This window comes from Trachemys scripta, chromosome 2 (assembly GCF_013100865.1).
Source record: "Trachemys scripta elegans isolate TJP31775 chromosome 2, CAS_Tse_1.0, whole genome shotgun sequence".
Classification (NCBI taxonomy): Eukaryota; Metazoa; Chordata; order Testudines; family Emydidae; genus Trachemys; species Trachemys scripta.
This window is the reverse complement of record NC_048299.1, coordinates 202,875,243-202,896,760: the sequence shown is the minus strand read 5'-3', so window position 1 is coordinate 202,896,760 and position 21,518 is coordinate 202,875,243. Positions and strand designations below refer to the sequence as shown.

General features: G+C 43.6%; 1 protein-coding gene across 6 annotated transcripts in view; it reads right to left on the bottom strand.

Moving 5' to 3' along the window:
• The window catches only part of GREB1L (GREB1 like retinoic acid receptor coactivator), a 135,053-nt gene that overhangs the window by 7,712 nt on the left and 105,823 nt on the right, over positions 1–21,518 (bottom strand). For 4 of the 6 annotated variants that reach the window (XM_034762740.1, XM_034762743.1, XM_034762744.1 and 1 more), the window contains 9 exons: positions 21,042–21,144; positions 18,022–18,177; positions 17,679–17,818; positions 15,857–16,018; positions 15,324–15,531; positions 13,368–13,533; positions 11,973–12,200; positions 8,867–9,008; positions 7,414–7,614 (listed from right to left, as the gene is read on the bottom strand). In XM_034762740.1, coding sequence (XP_034618631.1) covers positions 7,414–7,614; positions 8,867–9,008; positions 11,973–12,200; positions 13,368–13,533; positions 15,324–15,531; positions 15,857–16,018; positions 17,679–17,818; positions 18,022–18,177; positions 21,042–21,144 — 1,506 coding nt within the window. The remainder of the gene's footprint in view (positions 1–7,413; positions 7,615–8,866; positions 9,009–11,972; positions 12,201–13,367; positions 13,534–15,323; positions 15,532–15,856; positions 16,019–17,678; positions 17,819–18,021; positions 18,178–21,041; positions 21,145–21,518) is intronic. The other 2 variants (XM_034762742.1, XM_034762745.1) reach the window with 1 other exon arrangement.

Below are 21,518 nucleotides of genomic sequence, written 5' to 3'. Positions count from 1 at the left end.
TGTGACTGATAATTGGGACTTGTTTAAGAACACTTTTTACTGGAAGCCCAAAAAGCCACAATCGAGGAAAAAGGCCGTACTGTTTAAAAAACAGATCTTGCTTACCAGGGAAGTGAAGGCTGCTATATATGAAAGAAAGGGAAAGTTGATAGCTTCTGATTTATATTCATTACTAAGAACTGTAGAAAATCGATAAGGGAAGCAAGCAAGCAAGGAGAAATCTATGGCGAGCAGAATTATAGACAATAAGATTCTTTATGTTCCTGATATACTTTAAACAATCTTAACAATGGTATTAGTTCATTACTAGATGGAAATGGTAGAATTACCAATAATAATGCAGAAAAGGCAGAAGTGTTCAATAAATACTTCTATTCTGTCTTTGGGATAAAAGAGATGATGTAGTCATATCATATGATAACACTCTTTTCATTTCACTAGTATCTCAGGAAGATGTTAAACAGCATCTACTCAAGTTAAACATTGTTAAATAAGGAGATCTGGATAACTTGCATCCAAAAGTTTTACAAAATCTGGCTGAGGAGCTTGCTGGACTACTAATGATGAGTCTTGGAACACTAGGGAAGTTCCAAAGACTAGAAGAAAGTTAATGTTGTGCCAATATATAAAGAGGGTAAATGGGATGGCCCAGATAATTATAGGACTGCCAGACTGACATCAATCCCAGGCAAGATAACAGAGTGGCTCATATGGGACTTGATTCATAAAGAATTAAAGGAGAGTAATCCAATTAATGCCAATCAACATGGGTTTATGGAAAATAAATCCTGTCACAGGTTTGTTGATAAAGATAATAGTGTTAATGTAATATATTTAGAGTTCTGTAAGGCATTTGACAACATGCCATTTTGATAAAAAAATTAGAATATAAAATTATAGTGGAACACATTAAATGAATTAAAAACTGGCTAACTGATAGGTCTCAAATGTACTGTAAGTGTAAACGGAATAATCACTGAACACGTGTGTTTCTAGTGGGGTCCTGCAGGGATTGGTTCTTGGCCCTAAACCAGTGTTTTTCAAAATGGGGTCCGCAGACCACTGGGGGTCTGCGAGGGTATTCCAGGAGGTCCGTGGGCTCCGCTGATCAACTCCTCCCCCTCTCTCCCAGCACCTCCTGCATGCAGGGGAAAAAATGGTTACTTACCATCTTGTAATTGTTGTTCTTCAAGATGTGTTGCTCATGTCAATTCCAATAGGTGTGTGCGCACGCCACGTGCACAATCGTTGGAAGATTTTACCCTAGCAGTACATGTCGGATCAGCTGTGGAGCCCCCTGGAGTGGCACCTTCATGGCGGTGTATATAGTCCCGCCTGTTCAGTTCCTTCTTGATGGAATACTCCAACAGAGGGTAAGCGGGCGGGATTTGGAATGGACATGAGCAACACATCTCGAAGAACGGTTACGAGATGGTAAGTAACCATTTTTTCTTCTTCAAGTGCTTGCTCATGTCCATTCCAATAGGTGACTCCCAAGCAGTTTCCACAGAGGAAGGGTCGGAGTTCACCGAGCTGCTGAGTGAAGTACTCCCTGCCAAAGGCCACATCGTCTCTTGCCTGTTGAGTGATGGCATAGTGTGGCGTGAAGGTGTGGATGGAAGACCACGTTGCTGTCTTGCATATGTTCTGAATAGGGTCTTGCATGAGGAATAGAAGAAGCAGCAGCTTGCGCTTTTGTGGAGTACGCCATCAATGCCAGGGCTGGAATCTCAGCCAGGTCATAGCACGATCTGATGCAGGACGTGATTCACGCCGAAACGCGCTGAGATGAGATGGGAAGCCCTTTCATCCTTTCAGCGATTGCAATAAAGAGCTGTGGTGACTTAGAAAATGGCTGTGTATGTTCAATGTAGAAGGCTAGGGAACCCCTGACGTCCAGAGAATGGAGTACTCTCGCTCTGTTGCTGGCATGAGGCCTAGGAAAGAATACCAGTAGAAATATGTCCTGGTTTACATGAAAATGGGAGACTACCTTGGGTAGGAACACTGGATGAGGGCATAGCTGCAGCTTGTCTTTATAAAAACCTGTGTAGGGGGGCTCGGAAATCAGCACTCTCAGTTTAGAGATCCTTCTGTCTGAGGCTATGGCCACCAGAAAAACCACATTCCAGGACAGGTAGGACAGAGAGCAGGTCACAATGGGCTCGAAGGGGGGCCCCCATCAGTCTGGAGGGAACCAGGTTGAGATCTCATTGGGAAATGAGCTGCCGCACCTGTGGATAAAGCCTATCCAAGCCCCTGAGAAAATGACCAACCATGGGATGTGCAAAGACCGACCTACCCACCACAGCTGGGTGAAAGGCCGAGATGGCAGCCAGGTGACATTGCCAACCCCTGTTATTTCAGGTAGAGAAGGTAGTCTAGCACAATGGGAATAGGCGCTTGCTGAAGTACCTTTCTGTAGGAACCAAATGGAGAAATGCTTCCACTTCGCCAGGTATGTTGTGTGAGTGGAGGGTTTCCTGCTCCCCAACAGGACTTCCCTAACAGGTCCCAAACACTGTGGTTCAAGCAGGTTCAGCCATGGAGTTTCCACGCCATGAGGTGGAGGGACTCCAGGTTGGAGTGCTGTAGTTGACTGGGGTCCTGCGTGATGAGGTCCGGGAGCATAGGAAGGGCTACTGGCCTGTCTACTGATAAGTTCAGCAACGTGGTGAACCAGTGCTGGCAGGACCACACTGGTGCTATGAGGATCACTGAAGCCCTGTCCTGACGGACCTTGAGGAGGACCTTGTGTATGAGAGGGAAGGGTGGGAATGCATATAACAGGTGACCCATCCACACTATGGAGCCATGGCAATGGTTCCGAAAGGAGCAGAACAGGTGGCACTTCCTGTTGCTCTGCATCACAAACAGGTCCACGTGGGGATAGCCCCACCTCTGGAAGATGGAAAGGGCAATGTCCGCTCTGAGTGACCACTTCTAAGTGTTGAACGAGCAGCTGAGGTGGTCTGCTAGTTCGTTCTGTGCTCCCGGCAGATACGAGGCCTGTAGCTGGATGGAGTATGCAATGCAGAAGTCCCACAATCAGAGAGCTTCCAGGCACAGGGGAGAGGAGCAAGCACCACCCTGTTTGTTTATATAGAACATCGCTGTGGTGTTGTCAGTCATCACTGACACACACTTGCCCTGAAGATGGGCCCGGAATGTCTGGGGAAGCCAGTTGAACGGCTCTCCGCTCTCTGACATTGATATGCAGCGATAGTTCTGGTTGTGACCACAGGCCTTGAGTTCTGATATCGCCCAGGTGTGCTCCCCAGCCCATCTCCGATGCATCCGTGACCAGCGACAATGAGGGCTGAGGCTTGGCAAAGGGCACTCCTGCAGAGACCACCTGAGGTTGTAGCCACCAGCTGAGGGACTCGAGAATGAGGGGCAGCAGGGTAACGAGTCTGTCTGGAGGATCCCGGCTGGGTCTGTATACCCTCACCAACCAAGCCTGGAGGGGGTGAAGGCGCAATCTGGCGTGTTGTACTATGTACGTGCAGGCCGCCATACGTCCCAGAAGCTTCATGCAGTTTCTGGCTGAAATTTTAGGAAACTGGCGGAGGCTCTCTATGATGCCCTAATGCTTTGGAACTGAGACTCGGGCAGGGAAGCTCTGGCTCGAGTGGCGTCCAGGAGAGCCCCAATAAATTCTATTTTGGGGGTTTGGGCTAGGGTAGACTTGGGCCCGTTCAGAATGAGCCCCAGCCTGCTGAAAGTGGCACGTGCCAACGCCATGTGCTTTTGCACTTGTACTCGAGAATCGCCCTTGATGAGCTAGTCGTCAAGGTACGGGAAAACCTGTACCCTGCATTTGCAGAGGAAGGCTGCCACAACTGCCATGCACTTTGTGAACACAGGAGGGGCTGTTGAAAGCCCAAACGGGAGTACAGTGAACTGATAGTGTTGCCTGCTGACCATGACTCTCAGGAATCGTCTGTGTGCCTGAATAATCGATATATGGAAGTGCGCATCCTTCAGTTCCAGTACCAGTCCCCCGGATCTGGGGAAGGAATGGTGGCGGCCAGAGAGACCATATGAAACTTCAGTTTTCTTATAAACATTTTGAGATTCATTTTGCAGATACAGGATAGGCCTGAGTCCCCCTTTGGCCTTGGGGATGAGGAAATATCGGGAGTAGAATCCTCTGCCCCTGAAATCCTGAGGAACCTCCTCTATCACCCCTAGAGTGAGGAACTATTGCACCTCCTGTAGAAGGAGGTGCTCGTGAGAGGTGTCCCCGAAGAGGGACAGGGAAGGTGGGTGGGAGGGCACAGAATTGGACAGAATATCCCACCCCCTCTGTGCTCAGGACCCAGCGATCTGAAGTAATCTGTGCCCAGACATGGTACAAGTGGGACAGACGATTCACAAAGGGAGGAAAAGGAAAAGGATCCAAGACTTGGGCTGGTGCTCCATCCTCGGGCGCACTTTCAAAAGTTTGGCTTCGAGCCAGGGGCTGCATGGAGGAGCCCTGGCCCTGGCTGGAGAGGGACTGCATTGTTTCTGCCCCTCCGTCAACTATAGGCATGCCTACGGTGCCCTGGATAGAAGTGTGAGGCAGGGGAGCTGGGGCTTGAAGGGCTTTCTCTGGAGTGTTGGCGTGTGAATTCCCAGTGATTTCAGGGTTGCTCGTGAGTCCTTGAGGCGGTGCAGTCTCAAGTCCATCTTGTCAGCAAACAGCCTCACAGCGTCAAATGGAAGGTCCTGTATGGTATTTTGGACCTCCACCAGGAGTCCCGAGACTTGTAGCCATGAGCTACATCTCATTGTAATGGCCATAGCCACAGTCTGCGCCACCAAGTCGGTGGAGTCCAAAGCAGCTTGGAGGGAGGTTCTAGCCACCACTCTGCCCTCCTCTAGGACTACAGCAAATTCCTGTCGTGACTCCGACGGGAGCAGTTCCTGAAACTTGGAGAGGGCGTTCCAAGAATTGTATGCGTAATGGCTAAGTACTGCCTGCTGGTTGGAAATTCGAAGCTGGAGCCCTGGATGTGTCAGGGGTGGGTTCTCAGGAGCCCTGGATGTGTCAGGGGTGATCCATGTTGCGCGGGGGGAGGGAGGAGGGAGCTCAGGCAATGGAAACTACTGATGCCACCCTGGAACTATGCCCTTGAGCTTGGTGATAGGCCCAAGGTGTCCAAAAGGGCCAATGTGCCAGGCCCTGCCACTGGGGTGGCTAGGATACCATCGGTACCGAGGGATTCTCCGCTCTATGGTGCCAAGCCCGGTGCTGAGATCTTGAGTGGTACCAGCTGTGTCGGGACACAGATGACTCCACCTCTGACTCAGAGGAATAGGCCGAGCCCGACTAGGGAGGGGCAGACCCCGAGGGTGCCGAGGAGCGGTACCGAGGCGATGGGGAATGGCGCCGCAAAATGGTGGGGTTGCCTGGTTGCCGGATAGGTGGTGCTGCCGTCGGTGCCCGAAGTGGTGTCTGCACCTGAACCAGTGCCTGGGAATGCGAGGTGGGGCACTGTGCCGTCATGGCAATCAAGTCCCGCGCGGCCTCAAAAGTATCTGCTGTGGAGAGAAGGTCCAGGTCCTCCTCCAACACCTCCCAGACCAGGGAGTCCACTGACACCAGACTCAATAGACCTCCCCTCAAGGCCGGAGTCAAAGGTGTCGGGACCGATGGACCAGCCTTCTGGTGTCCCAGCGTGGGACGCACCGCACTGGTGTCCTGTGTGCTCTTCTTTGTGGGGGAATGGCCCCCCCTCTGCCTTTTTCTTCTTATGCAGCACCAGGGATTGTGATTGGTGTTGCACTGATGAGCCTGCCTTCCGTGCCAGGGAGCAGTGCGAGTCCTTCCTTAGTGCCCCGCACTGAGACCGAAGCTGGCTCTTGTGCTGGCTGAGGCAGGAGAGCCGTCTCCATTAAAAGGGTTTTTCAGCCAATAGTGTCTGTTCAGTGGCGTGAAGGAGGCGCTGGGAGGGAATGGGAGGAGCGGGGACAGGGCATGCTCGGGAGTGGAAACAAACAAGGAAGAGGAGGGGCAAGGGTGGGGCAGGGGCGGGAAGGGGTGGGACAGGGGTGGGACCTGGGGCTGAGCGGGGATCTGCGAAAAATTGTAAATCAAAACGCGGGTCCTCAGGTTGTTAAAGTTTGAGAACCGCTGCCCTAAACTATTTACATTTTTATCAATGACCTGGAAAAAAAACATAAAATAATTACTGATAATGTTTGCGGTTGACATAAAAATTGGGGGAGTGGTAAATAATGAAGAGAGCTGATACAGAGCAATTTGGATTATTTGGTCAGCTGGACACAAGCAAACAATGTGTATTTTAATGTGGTTAAATGTATACATCTAGGAACAAGGACTGTAAGCCATACTTACATGATTGGGGGGGTGGGGGAAACCCTACCGTGAGAAGCAGTGACTCTGAAAAAGATTTGGGGTCACAGTAGATAATCAGCTGTACATGAGCTCCCAGTGTGATGCTTTGGTCAAAAGGGCTAATGTGATCCTTGGATGCATTAACAGGGGACTCTCGAATAGAAGTAGAGAGATTATTTCACCTCTATATTTGGCATTAGCGCGACCATTGCTGGAATACTGTGTCTAGTTCTGGTGCTCACAATTCAAGAAGGATGTTGATCAATTGGAAAGGGTTCAGAGAAGAGCCACAAGAACGATTAAAGGATTAGAAATCCTGCCTTATAGTGATAGACTCAAGGAACTCCATCTATTTTGTTCAACAAAGAGAAGGTTAAGGGATGTCTTGATTACAGTCTCTAAATACCTACATGGGAAACACATATTTAATAATGGGCTCTTCAATCTAGCAGAGAAAGGTATATGTTCCAATGGCTGGAAGCTGAAGCTAGACAAATTCAGACTGTAAATAAGGCATACATTTTTTAATAGTGAGAGTAATTAACCACTGGAACAATTTACCAAGGGTGGTGGTGGATTCTCCATCATTGACAATTTTTAAATCAAGGTTTGACTTTTTTTTTTTTTTTTTTAAAAAGATATGCTCTAGGAATTATTTGGGGGAAGTACTATGGTCTCTGTTATACAGGAGAACAGGAGTACTTGTGGCACCTTAGAGACTAACAAATTTATTAGAGCATAAGCTTTCGGGAGGTCACTCTAAGATGATCACAATGGTCCCTTCTGGCCTTGAAATCTATTAGCACAGCATGGATCTTTGGACACCATGCTGCCAGTGTCCAGCCAACATAAAAGGTTTGCTGCTACTCATTCCAAGCTAATAGAATTAGCCCTTTAGTTCGAGTAATAGAGACTCATGGTTTTAAATCAAAGTCCTGGGTTCAACACCCACCCTGATGATTCTAAGGAGTCATCATACAAAAAGAAAGTTTAAAAAAATTAGAAGTAAGAAATATAACAGTTTGCATTTGCTAGAGATCCCATTTACCCCTAGAAATCTTTTGTACCTCGGGTCCAATGTTCAGGTAGCAGTCAATGGCCAGTACAGGGTTCTTGAAGTTATGGATGGCCTTTGGAAAGAGTTTGTATGTTGCATGCTGAAGGAATTTCTCCAGAAGGAACTGAGCTGGGGCTGCCAGCAACGTGTGTTCACTGTCTGGGGCACAGACATACTGAAGAGGCATTATTGGGGCCATGCTCTCCGATACCTACAATGAAAATGATGGAACCTCTTTCAACCAACACTCTGTAGGTTGCATCTTCACTGAATGTACAGTTTGCCTTCTTGGCTATGTTACTGTAATTCCCACTTGCTAAATAAGCTGGAAAACCCCAGAACATGCAACCCAGTGATGCCACATGGAAATAACAATCAAAGAACAAATAAATCACAGTTTCTGCTAAGTACATTTGTGAATATCTCAATGCATAAGGACAGAAAATAAAAATACAAATAATTTAAATTCAAAAGCAACACTATTTACTATAATGCCCCTCAACCCCTTACACCACCCACACAATCTCAGAGATTCAACTCTCCCCTTATGGCCCATTAGGCAAAAAGGCCCATTATATACAGAATGGCACAAAGTAAAATTAGTTAACTAGTTCCAACTCTGTTGGATGCACAGAGAATAATTAGCCACTATCCCCCCTAAGCATTCAGATCCGGGGGGGTGTTAGCTCCCATCTGATCTGAACTATAGGACTTGGTATGAACAGTAACAAGAGAAAGTTTAAAGGAGTCAGGAAACCAGAGCAAGATAGAATTTCTAGATTAAAACCAACACCTTGAATTATACCTCATCTGAAAGCTGATACAGTTCATTGAGCACAGGAAAAACGAACAGTGCATGAAACACCATTTAGTAGCAAGCAGCACATTCTGCAATAGCCAGAGTTTGCAGGTGGATTTCCAGAGTACTTTGACATTTCAAAGCCGTGTAAAATGTTTCTTCTTATCGACAACAGCAATGACTGAAGATCATCACAAATGACTAGAGACTGGAACTAAACTAAATATAATTTATCTATTCCACATGAATTTAGAAAACCTTTAAACTTGAGTTTAGAAAAACTTATCCACTTCTGATTAGACTTTAGATTTGAGAGTTCCTAATTCAAGCCTTACTCAGCTAAAGAAATCCATGAATTAACTACAAATTATTTAATCAGCTTTCAAATCCCAGTTTGTTCTTGGTGTCTCCATTATAATGGAGGAGTTGTGATAGACTCCCAGGATTACTGCTAGTGATGGAGAAATTATGAATATTTATTACTACTTGCATTGAGATAGAACATAGCAGGTCCAACCATAGCACTAGATGCTGTACAAACACAGAACAGACTTTCTCGGACACGCTAAGTAAACATCCAAATTTTGACCTTCATGGAAACAATGGCAAAGTACCAGTTTTGTCTCCTGCACATAGCTCTCTTTTTCAAACATGCAAAACTCACCATGATTTTTGGCTTAATGGCAAAGTCCTTTTGCCCCCCAACCTGGATGTGTTTCTTCATGAGACTGAAGTTGTTAAAGCGGCAGATGAGAAGGCCACTGCTGTTTGTTCTCAGGTTAAAATCTACATCTTCACAGAAGTACCTAGATATTAAACACAGATTCACTAAACTGATTGTGTGTCTGCAAAGGGTATCCAATCCCATTTTAGTCCTTGCAATATATTATAAATTGTATTCTTTGTATAAATGGTCTGTGATGTATTCCATATACTGTTAAAAACACTCTAGGCACCAACTCTTGGACCATCTCACTGATTACTTTGCTAGAAAAAACAATACAACTCTTATACAAACCTTCTACAGAGCACTTAACATTCAAATTGCTAACAGGCCCTTGCCGACTGACTTCAATAAGGAGAAAAGTAAGTCTTATTTTTTAAAGTATGTAGTTCAGATAGTCTTCCTCCTCTCCCCCCATTTACTGACTCCAAACACATTTTACTTTTGGCCAGATATTGTTCACCCAGAGCATTGATCTGTCTCTATTTCAGAATGGATCCCTTCTATAAGACGTATTATCCAGGTGAATTGCTTTTGTGTTTGGCTGCTTTATGCACATAGCAGTACAGGTACTAATCATAAGAGACCATACTGGAATTAATAAATAAGACATTCTACTACTACAAGTTCATCCCTGCCACTGGGTGAAGAGTCTCATTTATAAATAAAATTCATATAAAATTAAAATTAAAAGTATACAATTTTTGCACCATAAGTAATACAAATGAGAGAACTGTGAAGTCAGTTGCTCTGGCATCCATACCATGACCAATGAAAGCTAGAACTTGGTCACCACATAGAGAGACAGTTTGGATTGCTGATGGAGGTAGAGACCAAGACAGGCCACCTTAGAGTCAGTGGGAAGCTCAAAGTGAAGGAAATATAAAATCTAGTCTTATTTAGCAGGGGGAGTTGGATTCTTCTTCAAATCCTGATGGGAACTTGTGACAAAGCTCTTAGGGAGAATTGTAGAATGGAATTGATGCCTTCTGGTGAGAGGAAAGAAAGGGAGAGAAATGGCAAATACCGGAGAAAGTGAATTTGCTATAGGTTTTTAATTCCAAACACTGATGGAAAGTGAGAAATAAAGGCGAGGGAGCAGAGGTTTTCTCTGTAAAACAATGACCGATAAAATTTGGAAGCAATTTAGTTCCATTAGGAATACAACAGCCTTCCCTCCCTTCATGCCTTTTGTCTCAATTACTTTGAGTCAGGTGAGCTGCGCTTCTCTACGTATTCCTGCCACTTGCCGATGCATTTCTGGAAGCAGTGCTTCCTGTGACTGACAAAAGGTGCTGTCCCTAGCAGGATGGATTTTCTGCCTCTCCTCTTCTGATTTCTTCCTGTTTCTCTCTTGTATTTTAGGTCTTCTCTATTTTTTTTTTTTTTTTTAAACTCCTGTAGCTTCTTCCCTCAACCTTGCCTTTTCTCTTCTTTCTCACCCACCGTCTGTCTTTCTCCCAGTCTGTCTTTCTTTCCATCCTAACCCTGGTGCTCACTATCCTGACTCAGTTTTTTCAGTCTCCACTCAGATGAATCCTTACGTAATACAAAAACAGCACCTGGAGGGGAGGTGGAAGCCCGGCATCTAGATTCCATGCACTGACTGTTTTTCTTTCTCTGCGGGTAGTGCTAAGTCCTACTAAATTGCACCAGCACTATGCAAGGGCGTATCAGAATGGAGAATAGGAAGAATGATCACAAACGTTCACAGCCTTGGTCAGCTGCTCCTCTTGTACCATAACAGAGCACACTCCTTTCTCTCCTCCACCCCAGGGATAAATTAATTCATTATAAATCATTCCAGTTTTGAGGTACAGTTTTTTCTTTAAGGAGTGCTAGAATGGAACATAAAACCTGTATGAAAACAAACCTCACTGGCCAATCAGGATTTCCCAGTGATCTGAGCGCTACACTAGCCATGTTTCATAATACTGGAGAATCCTGGTTGCTAACTGATTGGCAAAGAAATAACCAATCATAACAGGAAGAGTCCCTTTCCTGATTTTTGTCCAAGTAACCTTGTGCCTAAGATTTATTTGGCTTTTAAAATATACAGTATATTCCTTTGCTGTTACAGCAAGCAGAACACAGCTATGAAATACAGGGGCCTGTCATGTTATACACAAACTGTCATGCTGTAATTTGTTAGGCATGTTTCATTGCAGGCCACTTTTTCGCTCAGCACTCCATGAAGAGTTTGGAATTAGAAAGCTAAAATCTCCCCTAGAGGTATAATGCTAGAGGAAATGTCCCATGATGAAAGCTATACAATGGAATTATGTGATCCAGTGAAAGACTGTGAAGTTTTCTAATGCCATAGTGACCAGCACTTCCCTTCTTCCTAACCCCACAGTCAATGGGGCTTTTACCATACATGAATAGGTACTGATAATACACAGAGAACTGTGAGATAAGAGGCTAAAAGAAACATATCAAGCAGTTCTGATAACATCATAGTAACCCACAGCTGCAAAGCTACTGCACTGTAATGTGTGTGCATATTGGGTGAGGTATTGCAGGAGTTCTTTTAATACAGACTCTCTTTCTGGGTGACCACTTTTCACAATGTAGTAGTAGATTCATGCACGGATGTTTTGTGATGGCAACACACACTTACTCAATCTGTATTTTTAGATTTTTGTGGTTTATTTCTTGAAATCACATTCAAGAAATCAATAACAACTGTTTTTTGTTAAAATCATATACAAAACATCCATTTGTTCCCTATGCGTGCTTATTTTTTGTATGCATTTCCTGTTTCATGGGGGGGGGGGGTAACTCTCACTCTGAACAGCTCATTTTGATGTAACAGAAATGTGACATCAGAATTAACTCAACCAATCATACAGTTGACTTTCATTTGGATACTGCAGTCTTATTACAATGCTGCACACATCATTCTGTGTTTTTTAAAAGTAGTATTTTGTGGCCATGACCTCACAGCCATGAAAGTACCATTCTCTGTTTTTACTATGGCTATGAAACATGACTATTAGCTGGCAGTGAGATTTTTTACTGTATTTGTTAAATCACTTTTGCATACCTGTTTAGATCATATTGCACATTCTGGGTCAGGTCTACGTTGAGCAGTATGAAGTCATGCACATGGCACCTGGAGAATGGAGGTTTTGATCCCCTGGAATTCAACTTGCTGTTCCATTTCTGAATACCCAGTATTGCATAATGAACAATTTTTGGTGTGGCTTCAATGTGCTGTAGAACACTCTTCAAAGACACATTCTTATTGGTATTCCCTGGCTCCATGGACGAGCTATGAAATGTAATCATGTATCACATATGTGTTTTAGATTTCTGCTATTATATTATTGTGTAATGTTTAGATCAGGATCCTTTTTTGCTAGGTGCTGTACAAATACATAACTGTGTATTCAGGGACACACATGGAACATTTACATTATTATAAATAGCTAATTAAATGCCACCCCCACCTCTACCCCTCAATCCAGTCATCATAAGCATACAGACTTTCCAGGGGTGGTAGGAATTACTGGTGAGATATATGGAGAGGCAGAAGGAAGTAGCCTTATGAATCAATTCAGGAAAGGCATTTCCTAAATAAGGTGCAGTGTGGAAGAAGAAGATAAAAGAATTGAGTGACATGGCATAATGTCTTCTAGAAAATTAAGAATCCCAAAATAAAGAATTTTAACTGAGAAACAACAAAAGAACAACCCAGAATAATCAAGCTGATAAAAACAAACAACCAAAATGTTCTTTCCCACTGGCAAGTCAATTGGTAGAAAGGTTTGGGTAAACTCTATGTCAAAAACTAATCAGTTTTACAAGAGAGCAGAGAAAGTGATCGAGTCAATCACAACACTAGCTGATGGACAGAAAACACTAATTGAGATGAGATAATTGGAGACAAAATGACATACAATTGTTAATTTTGAAGCTATCTGTAATGTCATGCACAAAATAGTAACAGCTTTGAATCATGACTAAGGTATGTCTCCACGGCAATCAGAGGTGTGACTGCAGCATCTGTAGACATTCCTGAGCTAAATTTAACCTACTTAGCTCAAATAATAATCACAGTGAAGCTGTGGCAGCCTGGATTAGCGGCTTGAGTACATGCCTGAGGTCCAGGGCGGGCTTATACAGTCTGTGCTGCTGTGGCTTCACTGCTATTGTTATCTGAGCTAGCTAGACCAGAACTAATTCGGGTATGTCTACATGTGCTGCAGTCACATCTCTGATTGCAGTGTAGACATAACCTAAGTGATAAGCAGAGTATAATTTTGAGATTCTGCTTTGACTCTTAAGTAGCCAATTTTTTAGTTATCACCAATTGCTAGGGATGGGCTCAAGCTGCAAAGTGTGCATCCAAATTAGAATATTGCAAAAGTTTGGGATGGGCTGTGGCTTTGGCTAGGACCCATCTGACTGTTCCATTGTTTGTGCAAAGCTAATTTACCTGGACTGTTCTTGGACACTGTGAATGTTCCATAAGACACAAGAGTCATCCATGACAACAATGAACGGCCAGACACACTGACGTTTGACTCCTAGTTCTTCCAAGCGGTTTCTCTCTAGTTCTAGATTGTGGTAGGAAAGTTCCTTAATAAGGAATCTGGCAGCACCTGCGAGAATACATGGCACAGAACAACTTCTGTAGGACACTAATGAGAACTTCACTGCAGCTTCTGTTTTCATACAAAAAAGATATAATATTAAAAAAGAAAGCCACCAATATTATACAGCACAGCACCTTGAAAGTTACAAGGTAAGAAACATGTCTTACCACATGTACATTTTCAAATGTATTTGCCAATCCAGGCCCACCCAGGAGGGGTAAGTGGCATCTTCAAATATTATTTATTAGTACCAATAATGTGTTTGGCACTGCACAATCTACAAAAAGAAAGACTATAGGCTCTTTGGGATAAGGAATATGTAAAAGACAGATACAGAGAGGGTAGAACACACTGGAAAACCTGAGAGGATGATATAGTGTTGTTGATTTTTCTATTTTTATTACACGTGTGGACATCAAGAAAAATGGGGCATTTTAAGAGTACTTTGAACCAAGAGAGGACAGTGGCTTGACCACAGGCAGCGTGTGATCTTCAGTTTGGGGAGGCTTACACACGAGCGCCGGAAGCTCCCTAGAAGTGTGTGTGTGTGCAGGGGGGGTGCCACTAGAGACCCGACCACTCCACCACTGGCTCCGCCCCCACTCCACCTCTTCTTCTGAGGCCCGCCCTCACGCCACCTCTTCCCACCCCCTGTTCTGCCCCCTCCCCAATGCCCCCTGCCCACCGCTTGCTCCTCTCTGCTTCTTCCCTCAAGCTCCCCCCACCCAGTGCTCACTTCTCTGTGCCTCTTCCTCCGAGGCCCCACCCGGCACCCACTCCTCTGCGCCACTTCCCCCGAGGCCCACCCGCTCCTCTCCACGGTGGGCCTCGGGGCAAGAGGCAGAACAGGAGCGGAGCCACGGTCTGGGCACCTGTGGCTCCCCCACTTCTAGGGAGCTTCACTTCCAGTGCTCCAAAGGCAGAGAGCCAGCAGGCTTCCAAAGGGAGGTGACCCGCATCGCACCCATGGCATTTGCCCACCTGCATGACCAGCCTTTTTTTGGGTAGCCTGCCCCAGCCTCTTATACATGCCACCCATGGACTTCACCTCGTGTGAGTTGAGGAAACTCAATCTCTTGTGGGAAGAGTTTAACCTCTAATAGGACTGGACCCAAAGTTCAACTACAATTGACTTTCCTGAACCTAAGCTGCAGTTTCATCTTGTTAAATAGTGACATCCCTTGTAAAGTGACTGGACTAGACATTCAGGCTGCAGAGCTGAGAAAAATGAATGCAATTTGCCTACAAATCAGCAGTTCTCAAACTGTGATCTTTTCAAAAGCTATTGATTAATAGGAAAGTGAATCACTGGTGGAACAGGAGCTGCTGGCAGGTTAAGAATGACCATGTGAGAAAGCAACTGGACAGATGGTTCTGTGGAGTATGGAAGGAAGATGACTGAGCAGCAGGAAAACATGCAGGGGCAAAGCGAAAAAACAGACCACAGGAAAAAATATAAAGACATAGATTGAGAAAGGGACCAGGGAGCACAGAAGCAAGTGCTAGGAGCAAAGAGAGAGAGGAGAACAGAGAAGAGTGTGATTGGGGAGAGAAGAAACGAAGAGCGGAAGCAGATAGCTAGATTAACTGTGTTCAAAAAGGATAAAACTATTATCGCATTAAAGGGAGTTAAAAGATATTAAATACTTCACTAATATCCCTTTTTAAACAATCACATGGATGCGACTGCTGTAGTTATCACATGTTTTATGTGATCATGACCAGGAGAGGCAGGTGTTGAGCTCTCAGTTAGAGAAACCCTGCTTTCAACCTAACACACTATTAGTGCCTCTTACCAACTCCAGCATTGTTGAACATGCCTGGCAGGACCAGCATGATGTGGTTGGGCCAGTATTTACGGTACAGTGGCATTTCATACTCCTTGACCACTAGCAGGTGAAGGTGACTGATGCCTTCCATAGCATGGTAAAGGTTCAAGAGGCCATGCTCATGGCGGCCGCTTGAAGGAGTGAAGATAGGACTCTTTACCGCATTCAAATTCTGCTGAAAGATTAAACAGGAAATAGTTAAACTCTAGAAAGACTAGTATGTTAGCCGGTTGGTCCCGATTGACTCTTTCCATCAGAAAGAACACAATAGCCCAAGTAAAAATTATTTATTATTATTATTTATTCTAGCACCTATGACATGCTAGTTGCTGTCAAGTTAGTCAAGAAGGGATGGTCCTTGCCCCAGGAAGCTCACAGTCTCAGGAGGGTCCAACACAAAGGTCATGAGAAGACATCAGACAAATAGGGATTTTTTTCATACAAGCCAACTAGATTCATGGTAGGCAGCCAGAAAGAGGATGCAAGAGGCATACACCCACCTTGTCCGACACAAGAGGAAGACGCATGCTTTCCAGGTGTTTCCCCTGCTTGCTGAAGACAAAGTGGTTCTCCTTGGACTTGGGGATTATAAAATGAAGCTGAACCTCTTCTCCTAACATTGAGGAGGAGAACGTAAATGCATGCAGGGTGGAGTCAGTCATCTGTATTCAAGGGAATTGCAGGAGAAAACAGTCAACACACTAATCAGATAAGGAGGCCACACACCTACACAAACATGTGGCACGGTAATTTCAATTGCATTTTGAAATGATGGAAGCAGCTGGAAATGAATGGCAAATATATTTTCCTTTGGCAACTGAAGGTGGCTTTGTTATAGTCACAGTTTCCTCTTATCCAGCAGAATTAATTAGGTACGCAGCTTGTCAGTCTAATAATAGACCTTCCTGTGGCCCTGTTGTGCTCCTGCTGAAGTCAGTGTTAGAAATTGCTCACAAATGTACACAGAGCACTGGAAAATGAGTCAGGAAACAACCTACCCTATCAAAGTCTGTTCAGGACATTAAAAATATATACACACATATATATATATATATGAGAGAATGCCACAGGCCTATACACGCTTCTTATAAACATACAACCTACAGAAACATGTTTCTATCACAAAGTATGTAAAAGGCCAAGCTTTCAGAAAATCTTTGGAACTCACATTACACAGGTATGTAAAATAGATTACCTTTAAATTACTGCCAGTTTCACAATATGATGACACTTCAGAAAATCACAACAGCTCAGTACTGTAAACACCCCAACAGAACACATTATAATTTATACACAATATATCCATGTATTCCAAGCTAGTCAGGGTGCAGTCAATGGAGCCCTTCCTACCTTAATCAACTAGAAATTATGAACTAAATCAGTCTGCCTACAAGTTGTCTGAAAAGCAAAGGAGTAAACCTAAAAGCACTTTCTGCAGATAAAGCTTGGTGACCGTCTTCCATTTTAAATTATGCCTCCCTGTTTAGCAATTGATGGCTTTAACTCATTCCTTAAACTGTTAGTCAGAACTGCTACAATAAAATGGTGATCATCAGCATGAGTTAATATCCTTTTCATTCTTCATTTTAAATTCTTCATAAGTGTTTCACTTTCTCTTGCGTTTCATTCAGCAAAGCACTTGAACATTTATTCAACTTTAAGTATGGGCTTAAGTATCTCTGAAGTCCATGGGACTTAACCCATGCTCAAATGCTTCATCATGTGCGTGCAGTTTAAGCACATACTTAAGTGCTTTGCCGAATCAGGGCCAAAGGGAGGCCAGCTGAATGACTTCTCTTTACTGCGTGCCTAGTTGTTTGTCATTATCACAACTATATGTGCAATTCAGGCATGCACAAACTGGTATTTAGGTGAATGAATATTATTTGCATAAGCAAATACCTGACTGAGCATACAGCTGTTTTGACTGCAGGCACACAGCAGGTATCATGACTTACGTAAGTTAAACATGCATGTAGACATTTTGTTGCATTAATAATATTTTTTCCATTCTCATGCTTTATTCCTACTGTTATGATTAAACAATATTTTGTTTCGAAAAGGCTGTCTGGTCACTCTATTCACTATGGTATTCACAGACTCCCAAAGGGAAGAACTGTAAGTGCCAAGCCCAGATGCATCTGCTGAATAACTTCAGTTGATCCAGAGGGGGCTGTAAGCCCAGGGCCTGATCTGAAAGTAGGAGAATCGCATGATTCTTCCCCAGGAAAGGTTAAGACTCAAGCCTCAATACCTGTGGGCTGCACTCTGAAAGACCACAGAGGGGTTAAAGGTGCAGCTAGTCCCATCACAGACACCAACCTGTGCTGCAGGATTAATATCCATGTACTGATGGCACTGCTCACAGTGGTGAAATGTATTATAAGCTGAATATTTGGTCAACATCATGGACACTGTCTCTCTCTTTCTGGGCTCCTCAACTTTGGTTTCTTTGTTTGCTTCTGTGTACAAAGAAGATAAATGACATGAATTTTAAGACAGCCAACAAACATGCAGGTAAAATGTAATTCTGTAACCACTTTAGAGAAAACCTGAGCACATCTATAGTGTTTTGTAGGTTATGCCTTTCCTGAGCATTATGCCTAGTCAAACCAACGTAAAATCTCTCGTTCGAAGCAGGAAAATGGAAAGAACTTTTACTGACCTTGTTTTACTCTTGACAGTTGTTCTGTGTACACTGGACTCATAGAACCATACTTGGTATCATGCACACTCAGATCAAAAGTTATTTTACTGAAGATCTCAATGTCAGGCCAGTGGTCATTGCTAGACTGGGTGATCTCACTACTTTCTGTAGAACCTGGAATACATTTTGTGAAGCAACGGAAGAGAGTATGTGAAATGTGTTTCTTTGATGTTTGTATATTTGTGCAATTGAACAGGGATTCAAAAATAAAAGAAGTCTCTATGTCAAACATACAAACCAAAACTAAAATATTAACTCAGACTAAGCCATTTTAAAAAAATAAAAATTCCTTGGAAACTAAGCAGGTCTGAATCTCAGTGTCAAGGCTTCTATTCCTTTCACCCACCAGAATTTCTAAAGTACCCATCCCCAAGGCATCTAGGTTTTGAATAACAAAATTAAGAGTGGTATCTGTCCAGGAGATATAGTCAATTCCCCAGCCTCTCTTTGATTTAGTCATCAACTTCTATCTTTCCTTCTCACGTAATCAGGGGATAACCATGCTCCAAAAGCTCCAAACTACTGGGCATTACAATTGTTTTAATTCAAATATACCAGTTTCTGAGCAGAATCAAACCCTACCCTGTTGAGTGGTTAGTAGAGAGCTACACTTTTTGAGTGCTGGTACATTGGTGTTAAGGCTCACACCTCAGGAGACACCAAGGGGATGTCTCATAACCACAACGCTGTTTGTTATTCACCACATAAAGTAATATCCTAAATAGAACTTGTTTCTTTAATAGGTTCATACTTCCCCAGTCTAGTTCCTACAATATGAAAATTAATGGATTTGTGTCACCTAATAGTCAACAGAGTTTCTCATTACCATTTTTTCCTCCAATACAAAACTTGTAAACTCACGGTGTTACCAAATTCCTAGGAGAGGTTATGTATCTGATTTATAACAAAATCCATCAACAATATCAAAGTTGTAGAGGAAAAAGGTGCATTATTTAATTGAGCTTGATTGCTAAAAGAAGACAGAAAGACAGAGAATGAAGGAAAGAAAGAAAAATATTTTAAAAACCAGTAGGTATGGACATAATAGACAGATACTGCCTCTTCATGACTTTGATCTATTTTGCCTTTGCAATGTTGTCCAGTTGATCCATTAAAAATTATATCTAGCATAATAAAAGAGAAGAGTATGTTTAGAGACCTGCTGGAAATCTAGCTACATATTAACATACAAGTTAAAATGACACACCAGTAACATGGTAATGCCAGTTTTAATGTACAGAATGCCTTTATGCTCCCAAAAAAGGTAGTTTTATTTTATGCAGTTTTTATTTTATGTTGTTGTAGCCATGTTGGTCCCGGGATATTAGAGAGATAAGGTAGGTGAGGTAGTACCTTTTATTGAAACAACTTCTGTTGACCTAAAGAAGAGCTCTGTGTAAGCCTGAAAACTTGTTTCGCTCACCAATAGAAGCTGGTCCAATAAAAGATATTACCTCACACACCAAATCTCTCTAATTTTCTTTTCATAGAATTGTAGAACTGTGGGACTGGAAGGGACCTCTAGAGGTCCAGTCCCCTACACTCAAGGCAGAACTAATTTTTATTATTATATTATGGTATTATATAGACCATCCCTGACAGGTGTTTGTCTACTCTAACCTGCTCTTTAAAATCTCCGATGACGGAGATTCTACAGCCTCCCTAGGCAATTTATTCCAGTGCTTAACTATCCTGACAATTAGGAAGTTTTTCCTAATGTCCAGTCTAAACCGCCCTTGCTGCAATTTAAGCCAATTGCTTCTTGTCCTATCCCCAGAGGTTAAAGAGAACAATTTTTCTCCCTCCTCCTTGTAACAACCTTTTTTGTACTTGAAAACTGTTATGTTCCCTCTCAGTCTTCTCTTCTCCAAACTAAAAACATACATCATTTTTTCCAATCTTTCCTCATAGGTCATGTTTTCTAGATCTTTAATAATTTTTGTTGCTCTTCTCTGAACTTTTTCCAATTGATCCACATCTTTCCTAAAATGTGGCACATAGAACTGGACACAATACTCCAGCTGAGGCTTAATCAGCATGAAGTAGAGTGGAAGAATTACTTCTTGTGTCTTGTTTACAACACTCCTGCTAACACAATGGTCATGAACTGGTAGATCACGATCTCCAGCCGCTAAAAGTCCAGCAGCGCAGTGGGGTTAAGCCAGGCTCCCTGCCTTCCCCGGCCCCACACCGCTCCCGGAAGCAGACAGCATAGCCCTGAGGCCCCTGGGGGAAGAGGGGACAACACGGGCAGGGGTCTCCACACGCTGCTCCTGCCTGCAAGCACTGCCCCTGCAGCTCCTATTGGTCAGGAACGGGGAACTGAATGAGGGAGGAGGGAGCGAGCAACAGAGAGAGGGGGGATGGAGTGAGCGGGGCAGGGCCTCAGGGAAGGGGTGGGGTAGATCCTGGGTTGCACTTAAATTCAAAAAGTGATCTTGTGAATAAAAAGGTTGGAGACCACTGTGCTAACACATCCCAGAACGACATTTGCTTTTTTTGCAACAGTGTGATCCACTATGACTCCCAGATCCCTTTCTGAAGTACTCCTTCTTAAGCAGTCATTTCCCATTTTGTGTGTGCGCGCAACTGATTGTTCCTTCCTAAGTGGAGTACTTTGCATTTGTCCTTGAATTTAATCCTATTTCTCCAGTTTGTCCAGATCATTTTGAATTTTAATCCTATCCTCCAAAGTACTTGCAACCCTCCCAGCTTGGTATCATCCGCAAACTTTATAAGTGTACTCTCTATGCCATTATCTAAATCACTGACAAAGATACTGAACAGACCTGACCCAGAACTGATCCCTGAGAGACCCCACTTGATATGCCCTTCCAGCTTGACTGTGAACAACTGATAACTACTCTCTGGGAATGGTTTTCCAACCAGTTATGCACCCACCTTATAGTAGCTCCATTCTATTTTATTAAAGAGAATTTCTGCACATGAGGTACTGAGAACTACTATTTAGTACTTACTGGTATTAATCTCTTCTTCATCATACACATCTACCTCCAGTAATCTGATCAGCATGCGAAAGAGAATCCTAAGGAACTGCAAGTAAGAGCCAGTTTTTCCCACCTGAAGCAACAAAACAAAACCCTCAGAAAATCTAGTATTAAAGCTGGGTTACATTTTAGACAGATATGTTTGGGTTTTTTCCTTCTGTTTTGCTATTCCAGCCCTGGGTCAATTCTGCTAAGACCCTGCCAAACAGGAACACATGCCAGCCTATAGCAGTAATACACCATCAGCAGTAGGACAAATTCTGTTCTCATTTACGCTGGTGCAATCCCACTGACTTCAATGGGATAGCTGGTACCCATGTATCTGTTGATCTTTTTAAGGTAGCTTTATGCCAGCCATGGCTTGTGAGCAGATATGAAAGCATCTTTTGGAGGATAATTCCAAATGCACGCCCCTGAAAGCAGTCTTGGGACCCATTGCTGCTTGTG